The 21,922-nt window shown below is 60.9% G+C and overlaps 3 protein-coding genes across 8 annotated transcripts; all 3 read left to right on the top strand.

Moving 5' to 3' along the window:
* ZNRD2 (zinc ribbon domain containing 2) lies at nucleotides 1-1,687 on the top strand. Of its 2 annotated transcripts, none has more exons than XM_061202019.1 (4): nucleotides 1-381; nucleotides 546-697; nucleotides 830-914; nucleotides 1,308-1,687. In XM_061202019.1, the coding sequence occupies exons 2-4, from the start codon at nucleotides 638-640 to the stop codon at nucleotides 1,649-1,651; spliced, it is 489 nt and encodes a 162-aa protein (XP_061058002.1). In that variant the 5' UTR covers nucleotides 1-381; nucleotides 546-637; the 3' UTR covers nucleotides 1,652-1,687. The 2 variants fall into 2 exon arrangements, with proteins under 2 accessions (XP_061058002.1, XP_061058001.1); XM_061202018.1 differs by having other exon boundaries at nucleotides 320-426.
* FAM89B (family with sequence similarity 89 member B) lies at nucleotides 1,685-4,085 on the top strand. The gene is made up of 2 exons (XM_061202020.1): nucleotides 1,685-2,856; nucleotides 3,254-4,085. Exons 1-2 carry the CDS (start codon nucleotides 2,557-2,559, stop codon nucleotides 3,530-3,532), a joined length of 579 nt encoding a protein of 192 aa, XP_061058003.1. The 5' UTR covers nucleotides 1,685-2,556; the 3' UTR covers nucleotides 3,533-4,085.
* A 2,006-nt stretch (nucleotides 4,086-6,091) lies between these two features.
* EHBP1L1 (EH domain binding protein 1 like 1) lies at nucleotides 6,092-21,881 on the top strand. Of its 5 annotated transcripts, none has more exons than XM_061202032.1 (20): nucleotides 6,096-6,437; nucleotides 8,921-8,978; nucleotides 9,192-9,287; nucleotides 9,656-9,709; nucleotides 9,789-9,967; nucleotides 10,043-10,185; nucleotides 10,716-10,784; nucleotides 10,872-11,034; nucleotides 11,204-11,948; nucleotides 13,161-13,337; nucleotides 13,796-13,953; nucleotides 14,047-14,095; nucleotides 14,529-15,170; nucleotides 19,274-19,319; nucleotides 19,440-19,495; nucleotides 19,592-19,715; nucleotides 20,003-20,102; nucleotides 20,954-21,027; nucleotides 21,110-21,224; nucleotides 21,359-21,881. In XM_061202032.1, the coding sequence occupies exons 1-20, from the start codon at nucleotides 6,334-6,336 to the stop codon at nucleotides 21,456-21,458; spliced, it is 3,252 nt and encodes a 1,083-aa protein (XP_061058015.1). In that variant the 5' UTR covers nucleotides 6,096-6,333; the 3' UTR covers nucleotides 21,459-21,881. The 5 variants fall into 5 exon arrangements, with proteins under 5 accessions (XP_061058013.1, XP_061058015.1, XP_061058014.1 ...); XM_061202031.1 differs by having other exon boundaries at nucleotides 6,097-6,437; nucleotides 13,155-13,337; XM_061202030.1 differs by having other exon boundaries at nucleotides 6,092-6,437; nucleotides 11,204-13,337.
* The last annotated feature ends 41 nt before the right edge of the window (nucleotides 21,882-21,922 follow it).

Genomic DNA, 21,922 nt, shown 5'->3' on the forward strand with positions numbered 1-21,922 from the left:
TGATGTTGCCACTGCCCCGCCTGCCCCGGGTCCTGCCAGTGCGGAAAGGGAAACTCCAGGGGAGGCGGAGGCCAGCGAAGATTTCTCAAGCCAACTGGTCCCCTCCCTCCGCGGCGGGCAGAAAGAGCGACTCTGCGCAGCCACTTCCGGGTCCTGCGACTTTGAGCTGCATTATCACGGAGACGCCCCTCCTGAGGCCCGGCCAGTCGAAAGTTTTTGTCCACAGGCACCAATGGGACAGGGTCTAGTCTGCGGCAGACGCGCCCCACTCTGGGCATCGCGACGTCGGAGCACACAGAGCGTCATTTCCGCCCTCATCCTCGGCCCCACACGGAGGGGGCGGAGCCAAGCGGAAGGCGCGCTGCTTGTGCGTCACTTCCGGTGAGTCTAGCGGCGACAACGGCAACATGGCCCTGAACGGCTCTGGTGAGGACTTGGGCTGCGGGGGTTTGTGGCTGCGGGGGTTTGTGGCTGCGGGTTGCGGGTTGCGGGATGCAGCCTGCTTCGGCAAGACCTCCCGGCCCCTCGTGCCTCTCTTCCCCCAGAAGTCGACGACTTTTCCTGGGAGCCCCCGACCGAAGCGGAGACGAAGGTGCTGCAAGCGCGGCGGGAGCGGCAGGATCGCATCTCCCGGCTCATGGGCGACTACCTGCTGCGTGGTTACCGCATGCTGGGCGAGACGTGCTCGGACTGCGGGGTGAGGAGAGACTCGGGACGTGGGATCCAGGATGGGGCCGCGGACCAGGCCACACGGCCCTTCCCCAGCGCTCCCCTCTGGACCCCATCGCCCGGCGTCTCATCCCTGCCCCGTGTGCTTTCTGGCTCCTAGACGATCCTCCTCCAAGACAAACAGCGGAAAATCTACTGCGTGGCTTGCCAGGAGCTCGACTCAGACGTGGATAAAGATAATCCGGGTGAGGGGTCGAGTGTGCTTGGTGAAGAAGTGTGGTGAAAGAGGGTCAGGAACAGTAGGTGGGAGGTGACAGTGGTATTTGTGGGTGAGGCGGGGGTGAGTTGCTTTCTCCTTTCAGCTCTAGAAAGGACCATTCATTCAGTAAGAGCACTAAGCACCTACCGTGTGCCAGAGATGGAGAGTCTGAGCTTATTAGGCATAGTTCTGATGAGAGAGATGAAGCAAGGGCATAAATAACTCTGATACAAAGAAGAAAATGGATAAGTTGCCTTATGCTGGGGCAGGGGAAACATCTCAACTAGAGAGAGAGCAGAACAGTAAAGAGTAGGGAAGTGGCTCAGGGCTGAGGTGAGCCAGATATCCTGACCATTCCACCGGCTTTTTCCTCTTTTAGCTCTGAATGCCCAGGCTGCCCTCTCCCAAGCTCGGGAGCACCAGCTCGCCTCTGCTTCGGAGCCCACCTTGGGCTCTCGGCCTGCCCCTCAGCCCCCAGTACCCCGTCCAGAGCACTGTGAGGGAGCTGCAGCAGGGCTCAAGGCAGTCCAGGGGCCGCCCCCTCCTGCTGTGCCTCCAAATGCAGATGTCGTGGCCTGCACACAAGAGGCTCTCCTGCAGAAACTGACCTGGGCCTCAGCTGAGCTGGGCTCTAGCACCTCCCTGGAGACTAGCATCCAGCTGTGTAGCCTTATCCGGGCTTGTGCTGAAGCTCTGTGCAGCCTGCAGCAGCTGCAACACTAAAGAACCCCTCCTGAGAAAATCCCTTGTAGAAAAACAGCTGTTCCTCTTGTGTGATTTGTTCTTTTCTTGGTTCTGAGTGTGCATGTAAGCCCCAACTCTGCTCGTCTTTTTCCTACTTTTGGCCTCTCATGCTATCACAGTCTGGTCTCCTTGATGCCCTGAGAGATGAGTTGGGCTTGTTTCTGCTCAGTTTCCCCACTCAGAGGATGAGGCGGGAGAGGACTATGTGATACTTTTATTCTGATGAGGAGGCCACAGCCTCCTCAAAAGCAGAAACAGGAGACGTGGATCTCTAAAGGAACCCTGCAACCTCCTCAGCCATCCAGTGCTCATTCCCCACGCTTGAGTGAGATTTGGGGTTCCAGTCCCCTTGGTAGCTTCCCCTCCTTCCCCCGAGCATCCCGACACCATCATCCTATCCCACCTCAGGCCCAGACCAGGTACTCAGATACTGACAGGGTGTCAGTCAATTAGGGATCAATTATGGACTTACCCTCAGTCTCCTGACCCCCCCCCCTTTAGATCCTTGAGAGTTATAATAAGGCAGAATAAATAATTAAAGTGTTGTGTGTGGGGGTGGAGAACCTCGAAAGAACCGCACGCTCCGCTTTTGCCCTCTTCCCTCACCCCTTTATCCTGCTCCCCTTCTATTGGTGGCCTACTGCCTATTCTCTGCTCTCTGCGACCTGGGGCAACGTGGTCACATACAGCCGTTGCCCTTTTAAGAGAGGCCCTGCCCACACGGAGGGGTGGGCAGGGGGCGGAGTCAGAGGAACCGGGTAGGAACAAAGCACTCCCTGCGGGCGGCGGCTGGGCTCGGCTCGCGAGGTGCGGGGGCCTGCGGGCGGCGGCCCGGGCGGAGCGTTGGAGGGAAGGAGGCGGCATCCTCCTCTACCGGTCCGGCCATGAATGGGCTGCCTTCGGCCGAGGCGCCAGGCGGCGCGGGCTGCGCCCTGACCGGTCTCCCGCCGTTACCGCGCGGCCTCAGCGGTCTTCTCAACGCGAGCGGGGGCTCGTGGAGAGAGCTAGAGCGCGTCTACAGCCAGCGCAGCCGCATCCACGATGAGCTGAGCCGGGCCGCCCGCGTACCGGACGGGCCCCGTAACGCCGCCGGCACCGCCAACGCGGGAACTGCCGCGGGTCCCCCCGGCCCGCGTCGCCCTGTTAACCTCGACTCGGCGCTAGCGGCGCTGCGCAAGGAGATGGTGAGTAGCCCTGCCTCGGTCAGCTGGGCGTTGCGGGGTGATGGGGGCTGCCGCCGAGCTTGAGGGTCCTGGGGCGGGGCGGAGCACATAAGGCAACGCGCTATCTGGGTCTAGAGGATCGGCAGAAGCCAGTTGGGTCAGAGGGGATATGGTAACAATAATTATAGTTACCGTTTATGGTAATAGTTACCATGTATTTTTAAATGCCTTACTAGTGTTATTTCATTCTATTCTGCTAGATAAATGTTGTCCCCATCTTGCAGATAGGGGTCAGTGACTTGCCTAAAGATTCAAAGCTTGTAGATGGCATTTGATGTCCACAAAATCCTGTGCTTGGGAAGATTGGCTAGGGCGGTGGCTTCGACCCCAACCCCAGCCCACTCTCAGTCTTTTGCAGGTGGGCCTGCGGCAGCTGGACATGTCCCTGCTGTGCCAGCTGTGGGGCCTGTATGAGTCGATCCAGGACTATAAGCACCTGTGCCAAGACTTGAGCCTGTGCCAGGACCTGTCATCCTCCCTGCACTCAGACAGTTCCTACCCACCTGATGCTGGCCTATCTGATGATGACGAGCCTCCTGATGCTAGCCTGCCCCCAGACCCGCCACCCCTCACTGTGCCCCAGACGCACAATGCCCGAGACCAGTGGCTGCAAGATGCCTTCCACATCAGCCTCTGAAGAGCTAGGGTGGGGGGGGGGCATGCACCCATGCAAAAGGCTCAGACACTCACCCCTCAGCAAGTATTCAGACTATAGTGCCTGCTTTCCCCCATACCACCTCACCTCACAGGAGGAGGGCAAGACCTGGGCCCCTTGGGGGCAAAACTGCCTACCCTCTCTCTCCTGTTTTGGGTTAGCTGGCACTGGGGTAGGTACCTGGGCTACAGCCTCTGCCCATGGCACTGGACCTCCACTTCTCCCACATGTGTGTACTCCAGCTTGGCCGACCTTCAGTCTGGCGGTGGGGTCCAAAGCATCTAGCACTCCCCTTGGCATCTCTGTGATTGGGATGAGTGCCTGGCTCCTATCTCTTCACCTTTTGCTGCTATTGGCAGCTGCTGGCTCAGGGGCATCCCACCTCTGGTCCCTGGGTTCCATGGCCCTAGACAAGGGCTCTCCAGGACCCATTCCTGCACCACCCACGGCCGGGAGGGCCAAGGCTCCGCGCTGGATATTTAAGTTTAGGGGCCAGCCTCCTGGGCGCATAGATAAATAAATAACTGTCTCAGCATTGTTGTGTTCTGACTGCCTGGCTCAGGGGCGGGAAGATAAGCGGTGATTCTGGCAAGTGCTGCCCCGCGCTCCGCCAGCAGGTGGTGCCCGAGACCCCGAGTTGGAAGAGGCTCGGCGGTGGCAGGGTGCGAACCCTCGCTGCCCGGGCAGAGTCGCCCATCTGCCGATCGTTCCAAGCTGCCCCAGCTTGGTCCCGCGGTTGGTTGTGTGAGTGCGGGCGAGTCACTTCCCCTCTCTGGCCGGAGGCCTGGAGCTCAACCCCCCTCCCCACTCGCTTTGGGCTTTCCTGGCCGGCCGGGAAGGAAAGAGAAGGAGCCGCCCTTCTCGAGGAGAGAAACTTTCCACCCCGAGTTGGGGCGGGGTTGGGGCGGCACAGGAAATGGGTGGGCCCGGGCTGGCGGGCCGGGCCGAGGGGCCCTAGGCGAGAGAGGGGAGGGCGCCTCCTGGAAGGGCCTGGGACGAGTGAGTGACCTATGGGCGGGAGGAAAGAGTTGCAGAGGCAGAAGGGGGATGAAGTCGCAGTGCTCCAGGCCTCCCCAGAGGCCAGACAAGCCCCGGAGGGGAGATGGGGGCAAGCCTCTGGGCTTGGATGCATGAGACTCCCAGCGGCGCCGACACCCTCATTGTGTGCCTGGCTTCCCCTCAACAGCACCTGCAACCTTCAGGGTTGTATGTAAAAGGCTTTCTCTTACAGAGGAAACGGAGAACCGCGATGCTGGGTCTAGGAGCTAAACCCGGTGTCAGGTTCCCTCCCCTCCCCCAAAGAAGCCTGAACATTTGCGAATGGTGGGTGCTAAGGCTTCCACACACACACACAATACCCCACAGCTTCCTGAAACGAAGAGAAGAGGAGAGGACCTCAAAGTTGCGCACTTAGGCTTACCGGCTGCTCATCCCCATGCCTCCTGGACACAACTCAGCTGACACTCCTGGCAGATCAGACGTCCTGTTCAAACCGAGTATTTATCAAGGACCAGGCTTCTGTCCATTCACAAACCTAGCAGAGCGTTCACACTGGCAGACGGAAGAGGCTGATGTGCTGCTCTATGGCAGGTCTCATAACTCTGCGCCTGACACCTGCAGCGGCTCATTACCAAGCAGGCAGCCGGGCGGGCTGCCGATAAGGGCTCTAATCTAGGTGTGAACAGAGCGGTTAACGCCCCGGGGCAGGCTTCCCAGGGGAGGGAGAGTAAACACACACTCTTTCCCGTCCATGATAACGGATTTCGTTTAATAAGACCGGCAAAATCAGCCAGGTTCTACACTAAATGCTTTCCAAGGTTTCACTCTCAATGATGTTGTAAAAGATGGAACTATAATTATCCCTATTTCACTGAGGTAAAAACTGAGGCTCAGAGCGTTAGTACTTTGCCCAAGGTCACACGCTTGTTGGAAGTCATCTGCTTGTGGGATGTTGGGACTACCTTCCCACTTGACAGCTGGAGAGTCAGGTTCTGAAACTGGCAAGTGGGTGCTGCCCACAGGTAGGGCCACCCGGGTTGGCCCCTGACCCTGCTCCTTCCTGCTCCGGTTAATACGTGGGTGGCAGCAGGAGTCTGCCTCTCCCCAGTGTTGAGGCCAGTTGGCTCTGGCTCAGCGCACTGTGATCCTTCACGTTTCTTCTCCTTTCTGGGTCTCTCTTTCCCCAGCCTGTGAAATGGGGCCACCAGTACGTACCTCCCAGGGCTGCGGTCAGGAAGGGAGGCAGCCGGGGCAGCGCTCGCGAGGGCGGCACCAATTGCTGGTGGCTCCCTGCCCCGGCCCGCGCGCCCCCCACCCGGCCCGCGCGCCCCCCACCCGGCCCGCGCCTCCACACCGCCTCGGCGCGCAACAAGCGGGCACTGCGGTCCAGGCGTCCCCCTCGCCCCTCGCTCTCCCTCCCGCGCGAGGCCCCGGAAGCCGGGCCGCCCCGCCCCCGCGCTCTCGCCCCGGCCCCCGCCCCCCGCAGGAGCCCCGCCCGCCTTCCGACGGGGGTGCGGCTCCAGGAAACGGCGCGCTCTCCGCTCAGCGCTCCAGCGACACGACGCGCCCCAGACGACCCCGCCGACGCAGCCAGACCACCTAGCGGGCCCCAGCGGCGGCGGCGGCAAGAGCGGCTCCGGGTCCCGCGCCTCGGACCCCTCCCCACGGACGGGGCGGGCGGCGCCGATAGGAGCCCGGAGGCCATGGGGACCTGGGCCAGGCCAGCGATCGCGGGCCAGCGGGAGCCCCGGGTCTGAGGAACGGGCGGTGGAGGCGGCAGGGCCATGACCTCGGTGTGGAAGCGCTTGCAGCGCGTGGGCAAGCGGGCCGCCAAGTTCCAGTTTGTGGCCTGTTACCACGAGCTGGTGGTGGAGTGCACCAAGAAATGGTGAGTGGGAGGGAGGCCTGGGGGACTCCCCAGACTGGCTGGGACCCCATCCGGCCTTGGGGGCCTGAGAACCCTGCCCCCAGTCCAGTGGCCAAAGAGGCCGTCTACCCCAGCTTAGGCCCTGGTGACCCAGGCACAGAGAAGTGCCATTGCAGCTTGTGGCATCCCCCGAGTTGAGGGTGTGGGCAGCCTTTGGGGAGTGGAGGTCAGGACTTGCAGGCCTGAGAATCTGTCTGGGCCCACACTTGCCTCAGCTGCACTCAGGGCTGGGGGAAGGGAGGCCTCCTGGTTTTGGCCAGAGGGATGGTTCAAGGTGGCATCAGAAAAGGGAGCAAGTTTTGCCGGTCTTCGGGTGGAGGGGCTGGGACAGCAAACACCAGGGCCCTAGTCCAGCTCAGAACAAGGATGCTGCCCCCTCCTCCGCTGCCTATTTGTTGAACCAGAGGAACCACCCGCCCCTTCAGCCAGAGTGGGCGCTGGGAGGCTGGATCCGTCTCCACAATATCCTTAAAAGGGGAAACTGAGCGCTGGGAGGGATGAGGAGGGAGGCGGGGAGCAGCTTAAAAGGGCCTGAGGACTTAGGAGGTTGTGGGTCGTGGAGGAGAGAGCCTCGGGAAGGCAAGGTGGTGGGGTGGGGGGAGATAGGTAAGGGGATGCAGGACCCCCCAGCCCAGACTGCCAAAGGACCCGGGGCATCTCGTTCACATTCCCCCACCCGCAGCTGCCTGGGCCCCTGCGTCACACCCTAAATATACGTGCTTGCTAGTGTCAGCTTCCCTTGGCTGGATTAGGGCACAGCTGTGGGGGCCTCAGCCGCCAGGCGGGGCTAAATTTAGGCTCCCAAGTGAAAGCACAGGAAGGGACCAGGGGGTCCAAAGGGAGGGGAGTGAGCAGGAGGCCTGGGGTCCTTTGGGCAGCTGTCATATCCCTGATGTTGACTGGGCCAGCCAGAGGGTGGCTCACACCATTCAGCAAGGCCCAGAAAGGACGGGCTGGCTGGGGTAACACAGCACAGGGCTGGGACTTGAACTCTGGCCTATAGCTTCTGCCTTTTGCCCCAGCATCCTGGGTGAAGACGGGGGGGACGCTGGGCACGGTCCCGGAGAGCTGGCTGAGGGTGTGGGCAGTGTTAACGTGTCTGAGTCACAGGCGGTGGGCAGGGCCTCCTGGGCTTTTTCGCCTGGAGCCCTGGCTAGGAAGCTGCCTCTGCCCAGGTCACAGCTCCCCAGGAGGGCGTGCCCAGCCTGAGTCAGGCTGCCTAGCCAGGCCCCGCCCTCCCTAGGCTCTCACTGTCTTCTTCCCCTTTCTGGGAAGTCCCCATGGCTGCCCTTAGCCATCGCCTGCAGTTTGGGGTCCAGGAGAGACACTTGGCTCCAGGCTGGAGGGCTCTAGGCTCAGCTGTGTGCCCTTGCCTGGCCCCTAACCTCTCTGGGTCTCGGCATCCTCAGGGGCTGACAGGAGAGCCAGTTATCCTGGCTCAGCCTCCAGAGGGGCAGTGAGCTGGGTGAACCTGAGCATCCTGGCAAGGGACAGGGTACAGGCAAGGAGGGCTCTTATGTTGCCATCTGCCTGATGATCCTCTAACCATCCCCACCCTCCTGGGCAGCAGTTGGCCCCTCCAACGCAAAGGGGCCCTCTCCCTTCCAGGCCCAGCCATGTGTCTGGGACTCAGCCCCGCGCAGCTGACACTCTCCTCTCGCTTTGTCTCTGTCTCCCCACATCTCTGCCTCTCCTCTGAGTCTGCCCTGGCATATTGCTGTTTTGGCTTAGATGCCACCTTCTAGAAGTCTTCCCTGGTGCCCCTTGCGGGAATCAGGGGCCCTGCAAAGCAAAGGGCTGGGCATGGAAGGTCCTGGGAGGGTATCGAATGACAAGCTGACCCTATGCCTCTCTGCCTACTTCCCAACCTCTGCCCTCCCCTCCCGACCTTACACCTACCCCCATCCTGGGACCCTGGCACTTGCCATCCTCGGACCCTGGCACTTGCCATCCTCTCTGCCTGGAGCCTTCCTTCTCCAGACCCTCCTCACATGACCCATTCCCTGCCCCAGAAGGGTCTTGCCTCTCCTTTGTTGGCTCTGCCCCCAAATTGGGCTGGGGTAATAGTATGCACTCTACAAATATTTGTGAGTGAATGGACTTCTTTTACTCTGAGTCTGTCTCTCTGTGACTCTGAGTCTGTCTCTCTGTGTCTCTGAGTCTGTGTTTCTTGCAGGGTACTTGTTGTGTTTCTGTCTATCTCTGTGTGTGCCTGTCTCTCTGTATGACTTTCTTCATACTCCCTGCTGACCCACAGGCCTTTGCCCTCTGGCCCAGGCCTCATCCTGCCTCAGCAGCCCCACCCTGCTCCCTGTGGCCCCAGATAAGGGGCTGTCTGGGCCCTGTCCTGGGGGAGGGGGATGTGGGCAGAAGGAAGACTGGAGGAGATAGAAAGGCCGGGTGGGCCTGACTGAGTAGCCCCCTCTCCCGGCTCCGCCTCCCAGGCAACCGGATAAGCTGGTGGTAGTGTGGACCCGGCGGAACCGACGCATCTGCTCCAAGGTGAGGGAGGATGTCAACTGGGGGTCCAGGTTGGGGGGGCCAATTGGGGGGGGTGGGGTAAGTGGGTCAGGGCTGATGGGTGAGTGGAGTCAGGTTCAGGTTCAGATCAGAATCCGTAGAAGGGAGAGAAAGATGGGGTCAAGGTTGGAGATAAGGGCAAGGGGTGAGGGGGAGAGTTCGGACTGGGGGGAGGACTCAGACTGCTCATTGTAGGCCCACAGCTGGCAGCCGGGCATCCAGAACCCATACCGGGGCACCGTGGTGTGGATGGTACCTGAGAATGTGGACATCTCTGTGACCCTATACAGGGTGAGTCTCTAGCCCCCCTACACAGATGGGAATGAGCCGGTGATTGCAACCCTGGGCAGCCACAGGAGGCCCCTGGTGCGTTATCCATCCAAATAGAAAAGAACAGAGGGGTGAGACCAAGAATCATGGCAGGGGGCCTATTCAGTGTGAGTGGCCCAGGAGGTCTTCTTGGAGGAGGTAGCATTTAGCCGCCACATGAAGAGAGCTGGGATCAGAAGCTGGGAAGCATACCTGCCAGGAGGGCTCAACATGTGTGAAGGCCCCACACAATCACCTCCTGAGCCAGCACAGGCTCTTCTCCCTGCCCTGTCCCCTGCCCTGTCCCCACCGCAGCAGCCTCTGTACTCACCGGTGCCCCCTTTTCCCAGGACCCACACGTGGACCAGTACGAGGCCAAAGAGTGGACGTTTGTTATTGAGAATGTGAGTGGCTGGGGCGGGCTGGAGCCTGGGGTCTCGGGGACTCTGGGGCAGCACTGATGCTCCTTCTTCCGGCCCCCAGGAGTCCAAGGGGCAGCGGAAGGTGCTGGCCACGGCCGAGGTGGACCTGGCCCGCCATGCGGGGCCTGTGCCTGCCCAAGCCCCACTGCGGCTGCGGCTGAAGCCCAAGTCGGTGAAGGTGGTGCAGGCCGAGCTGAGCCTCACTCTCTCTGGGGTGCTGCTGCGGGAGGGCCGCGCCACGTGAGTGTCCAACTGTCCTGGGCCCTAGTCTATAACCTCTGACCGTAGCCCTCACCCCTGATCTCTGACCCCCAGGGACGATGACATGCAGAGTCTTGCGAGCCTCATGAGCATGAAGCCTAGTGACGTGGGCAACTTGGAAGACTTTGCTGAGAGTGATGAGGAGGAGGCTAATGGTCCAGGGGGCCCGGAGGCGCGGGCTCGTGTCCTCCAGCCAGGTGGGCTCACAGCTGTGGATTGAGATCACCAAGACCTAGGGAGGGTGGAGGATGACCTGGGCCAAAATCCACTTGCTGTTTTGGGGCAGGGCCAGCTTGTGCACGCCCAGTGGTCAGAGTGCACTATTGCCAGGTGGTCCCAACCTGCCCAGCAGCCCTGATTGTCCTGCAGAATGGGTTTCCAGTACCTCCCTGTGCCCCTGGTCCTCTCCTCACCCCTGAGTATGTGCCTGCCCACGTACCTGCCCCGAGACAGCTGGGCCAAAAGCGCAGAGAGGGGCTGCAGTCCAGGCTCGCCACCCCTCACTACCCAACCTCGTCCCTCCCTTTTGCCTGTTAAGGCTTTTTTTTCCGTCTGTCCTGTCTCTCTTTTCCTCTGCACCTGTGGGCCTGTCTCTTCTCGTAGGCCCGGGCAGTTCCCTGAGGGTGGGGCGTTTCCCAGGTAGGCCCAGCATTCTAGTTGGGGGGAGGGGGTCACACCTGCAGGGCCCTTCCCTGGGCTGACCCTGCCCCCAACACCCCACCCCCAGATACTTCTCGGGAGCTGAAGACACTCTGTGAGGAGGAGGAAGAGGGCCGATCTCGGCCCCGGCAGGCAGGTGAGGCCCAGGCTGGGGTTGGGACGGTGGGGACTGGACCTCCAGTCACAGGGCCCAGGCCTCAGCATCCCCCTTCCTTCCACCCAGCTGCCAGCCCTTCTAGCGCCGAGGATACCAGCCCAGCCCCTGTGAGTGCCCCTGCGCCCCCAGCCAGGGCCTGCCGGGGCCAGGGGTCAGAACCAGCTCCTGTAGCAGGGGGCCAGGTGGGGCCCAAGGCCCCAAGGCCCCCCGGAACCCCACCAGAGACAAGGTGAGCTTTGGAGTCAGCCCCAGCCCCCCCTCCCCTGTCTACTCTTAAGAAGTTGCACACCCCTTGCCAACCTGCCTTTCCAGGGTCCCAGCAGTCTGAGAGGTGGGGGGGCACTGAGAGCGGGGGGCCAAACGAGCCCCTGCAACACACCCTCCTGCTCTCTCCTCAGGTCCTCAAGACAGCCAGGCCAGGACGCGGCCCCCAGCCCGGCCCCTCGGCTCCGGAAAGGCTCTGATGCCCCCTGGCCCCCAGTCCCTCAAGGGGGAGATGAGGCCCCCAGCGCCTCAGGGGCTCCCCCAGCAGGCGTGAATTCTGCTGTGGAGACCCAGGCCTGGGCAAGCCCTCAGAAAGGGATAGCGGCCCAGGGAACCGGGCTGGGCCCAGGCACTGAGGACAGAGATTCCAGCAACTCTTTGGAAGGGCAGAAACCCAAGGTTGAGGAGGGGGGCACTGGCGACAGGCCAGAGGCTAGTGGGGTGGACACTGAACATGGGTCAGGAGTCAGAGAGGTGAACAGTAGGAGGTCAGAGGTCAGAGCTGGGGAGGCTGAAGAGAGTTTAGAAGTTGGTCAGGTGGATGCTGAGCAGAGGTCAAAGGTGAGACACGTGGACACTAAGGGACCAGAGGCTACAGGGGTGACATCTGAGGCAAGATTCAAGGGAACTCCTGAGGCTCCTCCAAGAGGCTCTCAGGGGAGGACAGGGGTCAGGACCAGGGAAGAGGCTCCCGCCATCCTGAGCCCACCCCCAGCAGAGCCGGCAGGGCAATCCAGGCATCTCAGTGACCTCAAGGGGGCCAGGGCTGCTGCGGGCCAGGAGAGAGAGGGTGCAGAGGTGAGGGGTGGAGCCCCTGGTGTTGGGGGGACAGGCCTGGAGCAGGGCCCCTCTGCTGGAGCAGCAAGTGCCAGGCCCCAGGTGAGTCAGTACCAGGGGGCCCCACCAGCAGCTGACCGGGGGGTGATGTCCAGGGATATGAGGGTCTGGGAAGTAGAAACTGGCGATTTGAGGGTCCTGGGAACAAAAACTGGGGTGACAGAGTCAGAGTTATTGGGGACCCGGGAGACAGAAGTGGTGGGTGGGTCAGGGTTCCCCGAGATAGAGACTGAGACAGCAGAAGTGGAGATATTGGGGACCCAGGAGACAGAGGCAGTGAGATCAGGGGTCCTGGAGTCAGAGGCTGCTGAGATGGCAGAGTCTGAGGAACTAGGGACCCAGACAACAGAAGTAAGGGTTTTAGAGGCCCCAGGGGCAGAGGCCGGGATGGCAGAGTGTGAGGTACTGGGGACCCAGGAAACAGAGGCTGTGGGTACAGGAGTTCTGGGGACGAAGACTAGGATGTCAGAGATTGAGATACTAGGCATCCAGGAGATATCTGGGGGTTCACGGGTACTGAAGATAGAAGCTGAGATAGCAGAATCTGAAATATTGGGGGCCCAGGAGACAGAGGTGGGGTGTTCAGGGGTCTCAGAGATAAAATCTAAGATAACAGGGATGCAGGAGACAGAGTTAGGGGGTTCTGAGGTCCCAGGGATCGAGACTGAGACAGCAGAAGCTGAGATACTGGAGACCCAGGAGATGGCAGCTGGGGGTTCACGGGTCCCAGGGATGGAGACTGAGACACTGGGGACCCAGGAGACAGAGGTAGGGGGTTCAGGGGCCCCAGGGACAGAGACTGAGACATTGGGGACCCAGGAGACAGAGGTAGGGGGTTCAGGGGCCCCAGGGACAGAGACTGAGACATTGGGGACCCAGGAGACAGAGGTGGAAGATTCACAGTTCTCAGGGCCAGAGGCTAGAATGGCAAAGGCTCAGGGTCTGGGGACTCAACAGACAGAAACTACAGTTTTAGAGGCTGAGAAGGCAAAGGCTAAGACTTCTGGGGTCCAGAAGGCAGAGACTGGACTCTGGGAGACCCTCAAATATGAGGCTTTAGGGGCCCCAGTCATAAAGCATGGAATTTTAGGGTCCCAGGGAGCAGAGGCAGAAACTACAGTTTTGAGGGGCCAGGAGGTGGAGGCTGGGATTTTGGGGGTTTCAGAGGCCATGTCTGGGGTTTGGGGGGCCGAGGAAGCAGAGATGGAGGTTTCAGGGGCTTCAGAGAACCAATCTGGTATTTTTGAGGCCCAGGAAGCAGAGGCTGGGGTCTCAGGAACCGAGAAGGGAAAAGAAGCTGAGGGAAACCTCCCAGAGGCCAGCCTGATGGAGGCGCAGGTGGCCAGTGGGGCAGGGGCTGGGGTGCCCAGGCCCTCGGGGGCCTCTTCCCCAGAGGAGCCTGAAGAGGACAGGAGGCTGCCGGGCAGCCAGGTAGGGATGGGGGCCGCCGAGGGCCCAGTCTGCTGCTTCCCACTAACCTGGGCTGAGCTAATGGCGGCTCTGCATGGACCCACCTGGCCGACTGGGGTGGGGTGGGACAGGGGCTCAGCTTCAAGGAGCCCCTCACCCTCTCCTCTCTCAGGGTGCCCTGGCTCCCCCGCCCTGTCTTCCCTGGGTTGCATGGAGCGGGACACCCCTAAAGCTGATTTTCTGGGCTGACCTTGAGGTGTGGCTGCTGGTGACCTCTGATATTGCCTGGGGGCCACTGACCTTTTAGGTGACCTTGGTAGATAACACTGGAGCTGGAAACCCTTTTGCCTGACCCTAAGGCCCTGGCCAGTGGTCCGTGGTGACTCCTGCAAACCCAGAGCTGGAGCTGTTTTGTGCCCAAGGGGCAGAGGGCACAAGTCCCACGTCCACATTCCCTAAGCCCATCCCTGTGTCCCCAGGCACTACCCGCCCCGGTCAGCTTCAGTCAGTCCCTGCTGGAGTGGTGCCAGGAAGTCACCGCCGGCTACCGTGGCGTCCGCATCACCAACTTCACAACATCCTGGCGCAACGGCTTGGCCTTCTGTGCCATCCTGCACCGATTCTACCCGGACAAGATGTGAGCTGCCAGAGGGAGTGGGAATGAATGGAGGAGGCTGCCAGGAGGGGAGGGTGGTGTGAATCCAGCCTCTGATCAGCGCTTTCTCTGCAGCGACTTTGCCTCCCTGGACCCACTCAACATCAAACAGAACAACAAGCAGGTGAGACAGGGTGGGAGTGGTGCCTGGAGGGAAGGAGGATCCAGAGCCAGGCCTAAGCTAAGATTTGGGTTCCTTGTCCGCCTGTGTGTAGGAGAGGAATCTGTGGGCTTCATGGCCCCAGCTGTGGCTTTTGGAAGTTCTGCCACTTAGTACCCTTTTGGTCTTTATATTTTTCGTTTTCCTGAGTTTAGCTTTGTTTTTTTTCAGCATATTTCCACCAGATGGTTTTTCCCAAAACCACCCCATTTGGTGTGCAGTTGCTGGGTAACACAGGGGCGGGCCATGTTGCTAGATTTCCCCCAATAGGAAGGTGAAGGCTTGCTGGCAAACCCAGGCGTGCCAGTTGCAGGGACCCCCTCGTCGTTCCGGGGCGGGGCGGCAGCGTCGCTGGCCGACCCGCCGCCGCTGACCCGAACGAACGCACCGTCCCTAGGCCTTTGATGGCTTCGCGGCCCTGGGCGTGTCGCGGCTTCTGGAGCCGGCGGACATGGTGCTGCTGTCGGTGCCCGACAAGCTCATCGTCATGACGTACCTGTGCCAGATCCGCGCCTTCTGCACGGGGCAGGAGCTGCAGCTGGTGCAGCTGGAGGGCGGCGGCGGCGCCGGCACGTACCGCGTGGCCAGCGCCCAGTCGAGCCCGCCCGATGAACTGGACGCCAGCGGCCTGGCGCAGCGGCTGCGCGAGCACCGGGCCGAGGCGTCCCAGGAGCCCCAGGAAGCCGTGACCCGCGCGGACGGGACGGCCCCCGAGGCGGCCTCCAAGGACCGCGGGGCCGAGGCCGTCCAGGAGGCGCGCTCCGCAGAGGCCCCGGCCGACGGCCCCGGAGCCCGGGCGTCCGTGCCCCCGACAGAGGGGCTGGTGAACGGGATGGAGGCGCCGGGCGCCGCGGGCGGCGTGAGGCTGCGGCGGCCGTCGGTCAACGCGGAGGCTGGGCCCGTGCCCCCGCCCCGAGCGCACGGCTCCTTCTCCCACGTGCGCGACGCTGACCTGCTGAAGAAGAGGCGCTCGCGGCTGCGGAACAGCAGCTCCTTCTCGGGGGACGACCCGGACGCGGGAGCTGCCGGAGCGGCGGCGGTGAGTGCCCTCCAGCGGCGCGGGGGTCGGGGGAGCAGGGCAGAGCAGGGGCGGGTCTTGAGGGGCCCCAAGGGCAGGGCTGGCGCGGGGCGGGAGGCGGTGGCTCCAGGGCGGCCGGCCTCTGCGAGATGCGGGGAGGCGTCTGATTTGAGGCACTGGTGCTGCGGAAGTCCCTCTCGAGGACGAGGTAGCTCCGCCAACTCCTCAGCGGGGGCGCCAGTGCCCAGGCCGGCGGCCTGGCGCCGCTTTTTTTTTATAAATTTATCTATTTATTTATTTTTGGCTGCGTTGGGTCTTTGTTGCTGCGCGTGGGAGCAGTGCGCGGGCTTCTCATTGCGGTGGCTTCTCTTGCTGAGGAGCACGGGCTTCAGTAGTTGTGGCTCGCGGGCTTAGTTGCTACGCCACATGTGGGATCGAACCTGTGTGCCCTATGTTGACAGGCGGATTCTTAACCACTGCGCCACCAGGGAAGTCCTGCCGCTGGCTTTTGCTGCCAGCCTTGGGATGCAGGCTAGTGCTTTTTAACGCTCGGCAACCAGTTAGTGGAATCAGGCTGTAGCAGGAAGTTACCAGAAGGCTCTGTGTAGTCAGCGCTCTTTATAGACTGTAAAGTGGGTTGGGGCGTTTCTTTCCCTGCTGGTGGTGCGGGGTCTACCGGCAGCCACCACTTTCCTGTAAGCTGGGAACAGGGTTTCTATACTCAAGGGAGCTCTCCAGGGCCTCCCAATCCCAAGATACTCTGACTTGGGTCCTTAACTCCAGACACCGGAAACCAGTTTCCTCTCTTCTCTGATAATGGAAAGTTGGAGATGGGAGACTCTGCTGGGTGCCCATGTTCTCCCATCCCTTGCAGGTCTCAGGTCAGCCTCCCAGGGTGTCTCATGGTCAATACACTAAGGAGGAGATGGTTCCAGAGAGGGCAGGGATTTGCTCAAGGACTCGCAGCCACTGAAGTCCCGGCCATGGGCTTTCCAGCAGCACCGTCCTGGACAGCAGGGGCAGCTCTGTCAGGCTGCTTCAAGCCTTCAGCTGCCCAGGGATGACCCCTAAGTTCTGAGGAAAAGAGGGAATAAACTGGGAGAGGCTTTTTGGAAGAAGCAGCCACTTGAGCCAGGCTGATAAGATGGGCAGCTTTTCCCCGGTGAAGAATCGGAGGGCTGGTTCTCAAGAGGTGGGACCTCACAAGTAAAAATGGGGCAGCAGGAAAGCTCAGGTCTCATTTAGGGAACTGCCAGTCACCTCCCTTAAGGTCCGCAGGTGGTGATGAGGCTGGCCTGGAGAGCAGGACCACTGAGTGCAGGGTCGGAGGTGCACCATTGAGCCTATGAATGAGAAACAGGAAGGGCATCAGAGGCACCCATAGGAACTGTGCTATTCTGGCCTGTGTTGGCCTCTGGCCAAAGCCGCCTTAACGTGTCTCAATGGCTCTTTATATCTTAAAACAGGAGGCTCCATCTTTCTGGGCCCAAGTCCCAGCGTCTGGTCCTTCCAAGCCAGGCCCCCCTCCAACCCTTGTCCCACAGGAGATATATGACCCATGGGGCTGGAGGGGATGCTTCCTCATTGGCCACTCCCATCCCCCATCCCCCATGCATACAGTAGGAGGAGGTAGGGCCTGCCCCTGGCTTTGCGAGCTCCCAGAGTCCTGGATGGGATGAAGTCAGGCACCTTGAAGCTGGGGCAGGGCTGAAGCAATGCCATGAGGAGGGCAGGGTGCCTCTGGTGTGGCCCAGCAAGGCTTCCTGGAGGAGGGGCCACACATGAGGGTGTAGAAAGGGGAATTTGGGTCAGACATGAGGAAGCGTTGGAATTCCCGTCAAGGCTGCCGTGAGTAAGCTTAGTTGCTGCTGAGGTTGGGGTTTCTCCGCTCTCCTGCATCCGCCTGCCCTATTGGTTGAGCACTTGCTTTATGCCTGGTCTGCCCCCTCAACCCCTCAGCAACTGCTCCTTCTGGGAAGGAACAGTTACCCCATTTTGCAAGTGGGAATGTTGAGGCTCAGGGATCTGAAAACATAAGGGAGTTGATACTGGTGTGAACCCCGGTTCTGACACTGAACTCTAAAATGGCGCCCTCTACTGGTCCCAGCACTATGAACTGGCTGTGTGACCTTGGACAAGCCACTTAATCTCTCTGTGCTCTTTTCCTGAGGGTGAGAAGTAAAGACATGAAAGTTTTTTGCAAAGTGGCACTGAGGTACTCCTGCAGGGTGTTGTCAAAAGAGGGGAACTGTGAGGGACTTCCCTGGCAGTCCAGTGGTTAAGAATCCGCACTTCCACTGCAGGGGGCCCGGGTTCGATCCCTGATCGGGGAACTAAGATCCCACATGCCGCACGGTGCAGCCAAAACAAACAGACAAACAAACAAGCAAACAACGAAAAAGAGGAGTACCCCAACCTGAGTGTACTCTATTAAAAAAATTTTTTAAAAAAGGGGGGGACTGTGTTTTTCCCCAGATGTCTTTCTGCAACCCCTGCAACCCCCAGGGGCTTGTATGTCCTTTACATACAAGGACACAGGCCCAGTGGGTGTGACTGGGCCAGGGGCAAACAGCAAATTGGTGGCCAAGCTTGGGAACAAACTTTTGGATTAGACAGCCCTAGGCCTGGACTGGGCCCTGTTTGAGCGTCATCTCTGACCCTCTGTTTCCTCATCTGTAAAGTGGGGATGGTAACCTTCCCCGCCTCACAGTGTTCTTGGGAAAACTAAATGAGTCGATGCACATACAGCACCCAACACACAAATAGATGCTTAATGCATATCAGCCATTACTGTTAACCGGTGCGCCCTGAGTGCATTCTCTGGACCCCAACCTGTCTGCAGGGGCTGCTGCTGCTTAGGGAGACAGGGGTAACCAACAGCTGTGACGGGAGAGGCCCTGGGGGCTAGGGTGGGAGTCGGGGAGGCTTCAGGAGGCCTGAAAGTTAGGGAGGGAGGAAGAAAGCCCTGTGAAGGGGCCCCTGGAGAAGGTGGGGCTGAGCTGGGTCAGGAAGGTCGAGTTGGCGTCCAGCTGCCCAAGACAGAGGCCGCTCCAGGCTGAGGAAATAATTTGGGGAAGTGAAAGTCCACCACTGGGGCCGGACGGTGGCATCTGGGTGGGGCTCGGGGCAGTAGGAGTTGAGGCTGGAGCTGCCACCAGGCCATGGCAACGAGGCTGGGGGCTGAGAGGGGGTGTGAAGAGAGTGACACCATCGGGGGCGAAGGTTTAGGGAGAGCCTTCAGTTGTGGCTTGAGAGTAAAGTCAGCAGGCAGGGCATGGGGGGCGGCTGGTGAAGAGGCCGCCACCTACCCAGGCCAGAGAGGAGGGCCCCTGAGCAGGGGACGTCCAGGGCGCCTCTCAGAGTTGCAGGGTGGGGTGGACAGGCGGGTGGCTCAACACTTTCTCCCCACCTTGTGACCTGGAAAGGTGGTCAGAGCAGGAGCCATCAAGGGGGCCTGGCTATCAGCTGAGCTGAAACTTGGGGGCCCCCAGGGCTGACAGTGCCAGCAAGTTGCCAGGGGCTGGGCACATGAGGGGCCAGCGCTGCCCTTCCGGGCTGAAATTGGTAGGTCCAGCTGCCTGTTCTGTTCCAAGTGTTGTTCGGCGAGCACAGCATTCTCTAGTTGTGGGGGCTGAGAAGGTGGGAGGGTGCCCCGTTCGGCCAGGAGATGGAGGTACTGGTGGCCACATCAGCTCAGCTCAGCGTCACTGTGTGGGGCCCTGGCCATGATGGAGATGCTAGCTAGGTGACAGAGTCTGAGGTGGCCTGAGGGAGCTTTGTGGGGGAGGGGGCAGAAGGGGGAAGGAGAGGCCCCAGCTGGGCCCCTCACAGCCTTTCACCCCTGACTCACAAAAGCCCTGTGAGGCCCCAGGAACGAGGACTGCGAGCCTTAGCCAGTGGGAGGGGACTGGCCCAGGACCACAGGGCCAGGGGCGGTGAAGGCCTTTGCTCTAGGAGGCGCTTCCCCAGAAGGGATGTGGGTGGAGTTCTGTGCATGCAGGACCGCGAAGCTGCAGGGCCTGGAACTGAGGTCCCCCCTCCCCTGTGTGAGTGGGGCTCTGGCTGGCCCCAGGGTGGGCTGTTGGGGAGCCCCTCCAAGCCCTTACTGGCCTCCTCCTCCACAGGAAGTCGTGAGCCCTGACCCCAGCCCTGCCCCACAGCAGGCCCCTGGTGAGTAGTTTTGAAGGGGTGGCGACTCAGCTGAACTCAGGCTGCTCACAGATCCTGAGCTGGGGACCTTCTGGGGACAGGTGTCAGTTGGGGGTGCCTTAGCCTGGTATCTGTCCACAGGTGGAACTCCCCCATCGGAGGAGCTACCCCCAAGCCCAGTGGAGGAGGCCGGGCTGGTAAGGAGGGCTGAGGTGGGAGGAGCGATGGGTGGGCTTCCTAGGCAGGGCCTGGGCTCAGCCCACCCTGTCCCTTGCCCCCACTTTCCACCCCAGCAACGGTTCCAGGACACAAGTCAGTATGTGTGCGCAGAGCTACAGGCCCTGGAGCAGGAACAGAGGCAGATAGATGGGCGGGCGGCCGAGGTGGAGACGCAGCTGAGGAGCCTCATGGAATCAGGTGGGGCGGGCATCTGGAGTCCACACCCCAGCACGTGCCACCATGTCTACCCCACCCTGCAGCTCTTTCTGACCCTGGGAGGAGTGGGAGGAGGCAAGGCTGGGGTCATCGTCCCCATTTACAGCCGGGCACCCTGAGGCCCCCAGCCGGGGAGCAGCGTGCTGGAGGCACACAGCTCAAGTTTCTGAGATGCCACAGGGAGCAGACACCATCCCCCCGCCCCCAGCCTCCCTGCTGCTGACACAGGGGTCAGTGGCAGGCCTGGTGACTGCCCTGGCCCGATTCAGGTGCCAACAGGCTGCAGGAGGAGGTACTGATCCAGGAGTGGTTCACACTGGTCAACAAGAAGAACGCTCTCATCCGGAGGCAGGACCAGCTGCAGCTGCTGTGAGTGCTGGTCCTTCCCTGTCCAGGCCCCACCCCTGCCCACCCAGGGCTGGCAGAGCACATGGAATCTTAACTACTTTAATTAGAACTGTTCACTGCTTTCTTCTTTCTCTGAATTTTTTTTTTTAAGAAATTGCTCAACCATCTTATTTTTTCCCCTAATTTCCTATATAAAGTGTATACTTCTTAAATTGGTACTATTTTTATGAATGAGAAAATCGAGGCCCAAATAAAAATGTGGCAGGTCAGTGCTGAGTGCCCCAATTTGACCCTGTTCCTTTACAGTAAGGAACACTGAGCCTTAGAGACAGCTGAGCTGGTTTCCTGAGTGGGGTCAGAAGCAATTCTCGGGCTTCATTGCCTTTATAGTCCTGCATGGTAGAGGTGGTTTTGCCACCTTTTTACATCTTGGGTCATTTTTCAGAATAATTTTAGTCTAATACTTGCTGTTTATGAATAATATCCATCTAAATAATCCTTCTGGGTTGTTTCTTATTTGTTAAAAAGGGGGTGGGATGAGGGGAGGAGACAATATAAACACCCAGCAGTTGGGGAACAGTTGAAACAAAAGAGGGACTTCCCTAGCGGTCCAGTGGTTAGGACTCCGTGCTTCCACTGCAGCGGGCCGGGGTTTGATCCCTGTTGAGGGAACTAAGATCCCACATGCCGTCCAAAAAACAAAAACAGAAGAGATGATTCCAAGCCGGGACTAGGGTATAGCTCTGACCTCGGTCCAGCCATCTATGGGAACTGGCGGTAAGGTGGGGCGGGGGGGGGGTGCCAGGGAGCGGTCAGAACCCTGGGCGCTCCCTGCCGTTCCTCTCTCCCTGACCTGGCACCCCACCCCCCAGCATCGAAGAGCAGGACTTGGAGCGGAGGTTCGAGCTGCTGAGCCGGGAGCTACGGGCCATGTTGGCCATTGAAGGTGGGAGATGGGGCCCGGAGGCCGGGGACCAGGACGGGGCAGGGGCTGGCGCCTCCTGACCCGCAGCCTCCTCTGCCCTCAGACTGGCTGAAAACGGCCGCGCAGCAGCACCGGGAGCAGCTCCTGCTGGAGGAGCTGGTGTCGCTGGTGAACCAGCGCGACGAGCTGGTCCGGAACCTGGACCAGAAGGAGCGGACGTGAGTGGGGCCGGGATGCGCTGGGAGCTGGGAGGCTCCAGGGGGGCTCTCGGAGGCGTGCTCGGTCTGGACCCCGGGGGCGGCCTGCCTGTGGGCCCCGACGCTGGGGCTGACTTGAACCCGTTGCCTCCCAGCGCCCTGGAGGAGGACGAGCGCCTGGAGCGCGGCCTGGAGCAGCGGCGCCGCAAGCTGAGCCGGCAGCTGAGCCGGCGCGGACTCTGTGTGCTGAGTTGAGGCCGCGAGGGCCCAGACGTCTTCGCCCCTCCCGGTCCGTCCAGACCGCAGCTTTTCTCCCCGTCGCGCCCGGTCGCCGCTTTGGGCCTGCGCTCCGGAGGACCGGACCCTCCCAGATGCCGCGCGTGGCCAGTAGGGGCCATCGTCACCCTTTACCAGGAGGGGACGCGCGGCCCTTCAGGCCCCGACGGACAGGGGCGGCTGAGCGGCCGCGCCGCCCGGGCGTATTTATTAGTCCGTGTGAGTGTGTGTGCGTGTGTTCGTGGTGGGCTGGGGGGTCCCAGGCGCGCCCCCCAGAACCCCTCCCCGAGGGCAGGACCCGGCCGGCCAGCCCCGAGGGAGAGGGACGGCTCGTGAACTGCCGCGCCCGCGCCCTCCCCCCTCTTCCTGTTCCTCGCGAGCAATAAAGTTAGAAAAGTCCAAGCCAGTGCTCCGGGGCTTTCTCAGGACGACTGGGGCTTTCA

Source organism: Eubalaena glacialis, chromosome 10 (genome assembly GCF_028564815.1).
Source record: "Eubalaena glacialis isolate mEubGla1 chromosome 10, mEubGla1.1.hap2.+ XY, whole genome shotgun sequence".
Classification (NCBI taxonomy): Eukaryota; Metazoa; Chordata; class Mammalia; order Artiodactyla; family Balaenidae; genus Eubalaena; species Eubalaena glacialis.

Bases quoted from the DNA above. Each gene is read 5' to 3' on its own strand.
- ZNRD2 (XM_061202018.1), top strand. The intron at 698-829 runs GTGAGGAGAGAC...TCTGGCTCCTAG, and splicing joins AGACGTGCTCGGACTGCGGG to ACGATCCTCCTCCAAGACAA. The intron at 915-1,307 runs GTGAGGGGTCGA...TTCCTCTTTTAG, and splicing joins CGTGGATAAAGATAATCCGG to CTCTGAATGCCCAGGCTGCC.
- FAM89B (XM_061202020.1), top strand. From the start codon at position 2,557: ATGAATGGGCTGCCTTCGGCCGAGGCGCCAGGCGGCGCGGGCTGCGCC. The intron at 2,857-3,253 runs GTGAGTAGCCCT...AGTCTTTTGCAG, and splicing joins CGGCGCTGCGCAAGGAGATG to GTGGGCCTGCGGCAGCTGGA.
- EHBP1L1 (XM_061202030.1), top strand. From the start codon at position 6,334: ATGACCTCGGTGTGGAAGCGCTTGCAGCGCGTGGGCAAGCGGGCCGCC. The intron at 8,979-9,191 runs GTGAGGGAGGAT...TGCTCATTGTAG, and splicing joins ACCGACGCATCTGCTCCAAG to GCCCACAGCTGGCAGCCGGG. The intron at 19,320-19,439 runs GTGAGTAGTTTT...ATCTGTCCACAG, and splicing joins TGCCCCACAGCAGGCCCCTG to GTGGAACTCCCCCATCGGAG.